Source organism: Pundamilia nyererei, unplaced genomic scaffold, assembly GCF_000239375.1.
Source record: "Pundamilia nyererei isolate P.nyererei 1_Seehausen unplaced genomic scaffold, PunNye1.0 scaffold00490, whole genome shotgun sequence".
NCBI lineage: Eukaryota > Metazoa > Chordata > Actinopteri > Cichliformes > Cichlidae > Pundamilia > Pundamilia nyererei.
The window spans coordinates 78,073-85,871 of NW_005187891.1; the positions used below are offsets into that span (position 1 = coordinate 78,073).

The following is a 7,799-nucleotide window of genomic DNA, read 5'->3' on the forward strand; positions in this document are numbered from 1 at the left end:
CTTTTATGCTCCTTATATCTGGAACAAACTCCCAGAAAGCCTCAGATCAGCGGAAAAACTCAGTTTATTTAAATCCAGGTTGAAGACTCACCTGTTCTCAGCTGCATTTGAATAAAGCACCAAATCCTTAAAAGTTTTACTTTTAAGCTTAAATTTCAAAACTTACATTTTAACTACTGATTTTATCTACTGTTCCTTTTTTTCTTTTTCATTTTAAATCATGCTTTTTAGTTGTTTCTGTTTTTTAATGTCTCTGTAAAGCACTTTGAATCACCTTGCTGTTGAATTGTGCCATATAAATAAACTTGCCTTGCCTATTCTCTCAGCTGCCGTTTAACGATTCAGACATGAGTCTATGTCCATATTTGATCTGAGCTCAGCAGGTAGAGTGCAGGTGTCCTGTTTTATAATCATATAATTACGCTTATAAATTAATAACACTGTGTCTAAACATCTATATTATTATTTGTTATTTAATATTTATGATTTAATACCATGTCTTTGCATGGAAGTAGAAAACTTTAGACGCTCCTACTGTTTGCACACAAACCTCTGACGGATCATCCAGGAACTGTGACGCTGTATTCTGGAGAACTGATTGGTCAGTGGGCGGTGCTTCATACCTGCTGACGTCTAATCTGGATCTAAACGGGCTCCAGAGCGAGTTAAATTCACAGCATAAGTTACTGTGTCGATTTACCCCAGTAAGAATGAACCACCTTCTAACCCAAAATAGTTCAGGCCTCTGCAGTTATATCCAGTCACTATTTAGGCTACCAGGTGAGTCCAGTGGATCCCCACAGCTGTGGAAACAAACATCTGGAGACAGTTTCTGCTGACTTTTGTTCCTGCAGTCGAAACGCAGCTAACACGATTTATTTACCTTCACAAAGGGAACTCTGTTCTTATCTTCATGAACAGCCAGGTTGGTCTTTGACACTGAAACATGAAAGCATCATCATAGCAGTTAGCATTAGCTTGATTGTACTTACACTCTATTTCTACTCTACTATTCTATTCAACTCTATATGAGCATAGTAAAGGTTCAGGGTTGGTCTCACCATCCAGCAGGTCTCTGATTTTATCCAAATAGATTTCAAAATAAGACACCTGCAGATACACAGCCAGTGTTTATGTTACGTTAAACATGTTCAGTCTTCTAAAAAGAAAAACTGTGATTCAGAATAAAAACACTTTGGAGATTAAATGATGCTACACTGATCAAATGATGATATTTCTTTGAATTAAGATGAAGAATCATTTTTTACAGTTAGATTTTCCTAAGATCTGACAACAGAAACACAAAAACAACATAAAAATATTTGTTTCACAAGCAGAATCACCTTGATGTGAAACTCCAGGTTCTCATCCATGGAGTAGATGTGGTCGAAGATGTCTCTGGAAATACGAGGGATGATGCCCATCTGATGAGGGTCATGAAGGGTCCCCTGAAACATGACAAATCATTTAAGTAATCATTCAAATAAGACCAAAACAAAGACCTGAAAATAAACTACAAAACAACAGACCAACCTCCATTGTGTGAGTCTTTCCTGAGGAGGTCTGACCATAAGCAAAGATGGTGCCGTTATATCCTCCCAACACATCTGAGGCACAAACAAAGAAACAAACGCCGTTTACAGCCGTCACTTCCTCTCAGTCACTTTCCTTCTTTAATGGAATATGTTGCACTGACCCCTGACGATCTGCTTGGCACAGGTGTCGTACACCTGAACCTGTTCAGTGGTTGGGGGGAAGACTCGGTCGAACACATATGGCTTCCCCTGAAACACAGGAAACACACTGTAAAAACTAAAAGCCTCTGTTTGAAAAAAAAAGATTTATGCTGTCAGCAGACAGTCTCCTCCTGCTATGAAGAGGTCATATAAAAAACACCCTGCTCACTGACACTGAGTGTTATGGTGTGATGTTTCAGTCTCTCAGTAACATCTTAACACATCGAAGCCAAGATTATCAATGTAAGTCAGTGAGGACTGTTAGATTTCTGTTTTAACAAACAAAACTAGGAGTAAAAAGAGAGTGCTTCTTATGTATCTGCATTTATACAACATTCACACTCTGATGGAGGTCTCACAGAGCAGCTCGGGGTAAGTATGTCGCCAAAGGGTATTTGGCATGGCGACTGGAGCAACCAGGGATCAAAACCACTAACCGTCCGCTGGTCGTTGAGGTCACAGTGAGCTTCCCTGATCACCTCCTGGTTGGACTCCTGCTGAGCTGTCCTGATTGGTCAGTCCACACAGGCACCTCCACTGACCGTCCCACATCTACAAACCCCTCCATGCTTTCCTCGTCAGCACGAGGTGGCTGGAGATGGTCTGACAGGTGCCATCTCCAGCCCCACAGCAGACCTTCAGCTCTGCTGCCTCCTCTGTGTGAGTGCTCCCCTCTGAGATCTTCAATGTCCATCAGTTAATGTTCAGATCTTTGAACTTTGACCTTCTTTATGTAATGCGGCCTTGGCTCCCTTGAAAGCTGAACATAAATCGAATTATTATTTTTTTACAAAGTGTCTCCACTGTGATTTGAAATAAAGTTTGATAGAATTTATAGTTTAATGGGACTCCTGATGGTCACATGACTGTCTCAGTTTCTCCTTCAGAAAAACAAACAGACAATACCGAGACAATAACAGATGTTGGAGCTATTTGTTCTTTATTTTTATTATTTTTGAAATTTGTTGTTAATGTTTGTTGTTAGTTTACTTATATTTTGGGGTTTATTTACAAGTTTATTTGTAGGTTAATATTTGTTTCAATGTTTTGTTTGTTTGATGTTACCTTGTTCAATTAGTCAGTAAGAGCTGTAGGGCCATTTTGTTTCTATAAATAAAGAGACTGGTATAGGACCAGCATGCACTGGGGTGGGCCTATGGGTGTTTTTTTTTTTTACCAGAGCAGGAGAAGCAGCAGGAAGAAACAAAAAATGGATCTTGTTATTGCCAAACTGGATGAAAAAACACAACTTACAACTTTGGACAGTGGACTTCTTTTGCCTGCGTACGAAATATTATCTCAGTGCAGCAGTGGCTTGTGGATTTTTAATTATGGGATGTTTGGTTTGTCAAACAGGAGGAATTACCACTACAACAGATTTACCTTTATATAAAGAGTAGGGTCAAGGGTCAGAGGCTCAGGGGAGGTAATGAGAACAAAAACAAGACATTCAGTCTGAGTTTAATGAGGGCTCGTTAAATCACCACAAACCTTTCACTGTTGTCTCGTTAGTTTAAATAAAGTTCAGTCTAAAACAAACAAACAAGAGAATTCAGAGAGTGCAGCTGTCTCTGATGATTTTTCAATGATCGGTTTTATTTCTACATTTGAAAGCAACAAAGTGCTTCACGTTTAGTTATGAACAAGAGAAAAACAGGACCATACAACACTGGGCATTTGGGAATGTTTACAGTCACATGTTTAATCCTCTCACTGAAAACGTTTCACGTACAGGTTTCACAGGTTGAGTCTTTTTCAGGTTGAGAGGAGTCATTCAGTCTCAGTTATCATGATAACAGACAGGTTAACTTAAGTCTCTGTCAGAGCTCAGAGGGGAGAGAATTTATCTGAATCACAGTTAATCAGTCCTCAGTACATCAATGTGTGATTGATTATCAGTACAGTAAAATATCTGGTCTCCATCTTTGCAGCTGTGGACAGCCAGATGGTAATCTGATTACATTTCTTCTTCAGATGTCAACACATTAGAGATTGAATGATGTCATTGATGTCAAACAACATTTTAAAGGTTCAGAGCTTTGACAGATGTTGGTGCTCCATCAGTAAACAGCCTGTGTCTGCACTTTCTGTCAGGCTGCTGCTGAATAATTTAATTTCAATCTAAAAGTTGGTCAGTGCGTCAGGAGCTTGAAAAGACAAGAAAATCAGCTGGACTTCTTTAAGTTTGATGAAGAGGTTTCAGCTGAGAAGCTTCTTCAGTTCTAAGACCTAGCCCCACCCTATCATGTGACTCACTAAGGTCAAGAGGCCCAGGATGTGAGTGGGCGTTCAGGCATCTGGGAAGGATCTCAAAATTGGATTATAGATGGCAGACAGTTGGTGTGATAAGCCCCGCCCTCTGTTCAAAGATGGTTGCTCACAGTGGACATAGAAGCTTCTTTCACTCCTCTTTCAAACCATCTGTCCTCTCTGTCCAAAATGTGAACATTGGCATCCTGGAAAGAGTGACCTTTGACCTTTAGATGCAGATGGACAGCTGAGTCTTGTCCCGTGGAGGTGGCTCTTCTATGTTGTGCCATGCGTTTATGAAGTAGCTGTTTGGTCTCTCCAATGTAGAGGTCTGGGCATTCGTCACTACACTGTACAGTATACACTACGTTGTTAAGTTTGTGTCTGAGTGTGTTGCTGGGTCTGAAGTACACTGGGATGGATCAAGGACACGTATAAAACCTGCAGGACACCGGCCCTTGAGGCCTGGAGTTCAACACCTGTGATTTAAGGTGATAGGAAATATAAATAACTGCAACTTGAATCTTTACTGAAGCTCAGTATTTGACACAGAATTTGAGTTCACTGCTGCAATGACAAGTGATGAGAAAAACAATGTTATAAGTAATGGCATTACTAATGGCGTTACTTTTTTCAGTAACAAGTAATCTAACTAATTACTATTTCTATTGTTACAATGCCGTTACCGTTACTAACAACGATCCGTTAGTATTTTTCAACAAACAGACAGTTGAAGCTGTGTTCATCTTACCGCAACTTATATCAGTTGCATGGAAGTAGCTGTAAGTAATCTGGACGCTACAGCTTTAAGCAGCTGCGCGCTCCTATGGACAGCAATCACTTTCTGGCACAACACCTGGAGCTAAGGGGGCAAAACCACCAGGAATGAACTTCCAGCCATGCAGGATCTCTATAGACAGCGTTGCATGAGGAAGTCTCTGATCCCAGCCACACCTGCTATCTGGCAGGCGGTTCAGGAGCATTCAGACCCGCACCAGCAGACAGAGAGAGTTTCTACCCACAAGCCATCAGACTTTTGAACCGCTAACATTCCATACACCCTCACTACAATTACAGGACTCTGCACACTGTCACTTCAACAAATGCCACTTAAATTCTCATCGCACAACTTTTGCACAAACTTGTAAACACCAACTCATCTTAAATTCTCTAATATTATCAACAAGGTGATATATACCAGTTTTTAAATTGTGTTGATAGGCCACGTAAAACCAGACTCATGATAAACAATATATACGCGTTTTTTCCTCAATAGTTTCTTCACATTCACTGTCTAAGGACAGCGCAGCAAGCACTCTCTGCTTATGAGCAAACCCCCCCCCCCCCAAAAAAAACCCAAAACAGGGGAAGTTTTAGGAGTGACAGCGAGAGAGAGAGAGAGAGAGCGAGTTTTGAGATGTGAGAGATTTGTGACGTTTAGCGTGTTTGGAGTGTGTAGTTAGTGTGTTGTCTTGTGTAGTTAGTGTGTAGTGTTGTGGATAGTTTTGTGTTGTGTGTCAGAACAATGAGGCGACTGCTGTCTCCAGGTAGAAACAGGAGTGATACACCTGCTGCTGTCAGACCTGCAGGTATCAGGCTGTGATGTTTCCTTTATAGTGGACAGAAATTATTTTTTTGGAGTGGCACAAATAATTTGTGGCATCTTATTGAAGAACAGCTGATTGTTCTGTAAACAGTTTGAAATGGTTATTTAAAAAAGGTAAAAGGTAAATGGCTGCAAATAACTTTGTTTGGAAAACTTGTGTATACACTGAAAAAAGTCTAACATGCATTCATTCAATCTAATAAGTGCCATTCAAAACAGAATAAAATCATTGATTTGATTGTGAAACCCTTTCTTTTTGCATTTTAAAATACCACTTTTGATTTGGATGAAACTAAATATCTGTACAAAGGACACAACGCAAAGTTTTTGATTTCTCTCAAAACATATATTTCTTTTCATGTTGAACAGATAATATCTTTAATTTGAGTCAAAGTGATTTGCACTTGAACACGCCAACCAGAAATAGACCGGGACCCATTTTTATTCTGCATGGCTGCTGGAAACATCGTGTCACATCTTTGATTAATTTCATCTGAAAATAAACGTAAGTAAAGCCAAGTGTGTTACAAAAGCTTTTATAATTTGTATTGCCAAAGTTGCAGAAAATAACCCCATTTAAGCTGGGTCGACAGCCACCCCCAATTTTTGCATGATTGTAGCTGCTAGCTACAAGCTAGCTAGCTATCCGGCGCGACGTTAGAACTGGTTACCAGCAACAGACCATCACAGTCGGGAATGCAAGTTAGGCAAAAAGCCGTTTTTTACCAGTATACTAACTACCTAGCGTTACCACGATGCATCGGTGGTGGATACAGCTAGCTAGCATAAGTTCATAGTTCATAACATTCATAGTATAACTCCGTGCTCCGCTTCGTTTGAATTTTTCTGGTGAGCTCGCGGTTTCTAGACACAAGCTTGTGTTTGTGCGCGCACGTTTGTCTCTGTCTCTCTTCATATAAATATCTGTGTGTTGATGGCCAGGACCTTCGAATTCAGGAGGAAAGAGGTTGTGGATAAGAAGCCTGACAATAAGAACCTCTTGGAAAGATGGCCAGGTCTATTTCAGATGGAAGAGGTATAACTTTTTTGTACTAATGCCTTTTATCATAGTTTGGAAATGGGAAATATATGTTTTGACTTTTTCTTGTTGGAAGTTGGTCTTTAAAAAAATGTATTGTACACTGTCTACTCATGTACAGATTAATGCAGAGTTTCTGCGGGTTACTGCAGTTCCCCTGCTAACCAGATTCATGGTCCAGCTGGACAAGCACTCCCCACAGCTACTTAAAATAATCAGAAAGAAAGGAGGGACAACCAAAGCAAAAACTGCCATAATCCTAGAGTTTCTTGATCAGGTAGGGTGTATATAATTAACTATTAACATGATAGTTAGCATTTTAACCCCTGTATCTAATGAGAATTTGTATCCTGTTACAGTTTTATTTTGGTAACGTCAGTGATTATGGTTGTGACCTTTTAAAATGTTGAAAGGAAGTGTGGGCTTTGTTCTTGAATGAATGAAGAGATTTATTGTCATTATACAAGTACAGAGCACAACTACAACAAAATTTATTTTGGAGACACATTTTCACTCTCACTCGCCAGATACACATACATACATATATACGTATAAACTTTTATTTAGGGACAAGAAAGCATATGCCGCTTTTCCACCGACAGAACACGGTGTGGCTCAGTTCACTTTAGCCCCCTGCGGATGCTTTTCCACCGCCTTTACACCTGATTGGCCCGGGTGTGTGTGGTGCCCACGTGATGTGATATAGAAGCGCTCCCACAAAAGGCTTTAAAAAAAACTCCCAGCAACCATACTCCATTAACTTTGGACCATGGCGACTTCCTCCACAAGAACCAAAAATCAAACCAATCAAAATGAACCACAGACAGAGCAAAGTACAAAAACACACATATATCGCGATTGTTGTTGTTCTTCAGGCTGTGACGTTGCGGACAAAGCCTTTTGCGCGCGACTTTTCATAGCCAGATGGGTTCGCCCCTGTTCCCAGTTACATCCATCCGCTTTATGTTTCCACCGCAACAAGCGAGTTCATCCGCGCTAAACTGAACTGCTCTCAAGCGCACCGTGCCGATTTGTCGGTGGAAAAGGGGCATTAGTCACCTCATGAGGATAGAGAGGTGAAAAAAAATTCCTCTCACGCAGCATACTCTCCATATTGCATAGTAACAATTTTAACTGTTCCTGCAGGATGCTGATGCTGACATTAGGA

The 7,799-nt window shown here is 40.4% G+C and overlaps 1 protein-coding gene across 1 annotated transcript in view; it reads right to left on the bottom strand.

The window, feature by feature from the left end:
* The window catches only part of LOC102197464 (kinesin heavy chain isoform 5C-like), a 43,869-nt gene extending 41,439 nt beyond the window's left edge, over positions 1-2,430 (bottom strand). The window contains exons 1-7 of the mRNA XM_005753985.1: positions 2,297-2,430; positions 2,174-2,243; positions 1,697-1,784; positions 1,534-1,607; positions 1,344-1,448; positions 1,062-1,110; positions 884-939 (exon numbers count right to left, since the gene is read on the bottom strand). Of these exons, the coding sequence (XP_005754042.1) occupies positions 884-939; positions 1,062-1,110; positions 1,344-1,448; positions 1,534-1,607; positions 1,697-1,784; positions 2,174-2,243; positions 2,297-2,430 (576 nt within the window). The remainder of the gene's footprint in view (positions 1-883; positions 940-1,061; positions 1,111-1,343; positions 1,449-1,533; positions 1,608-1,696; positions 1,785-2,173; positions 2,244-2,296) is intronic.
* Positions 2,431-7,799: the final 5,369 nt, after the last annotated feature.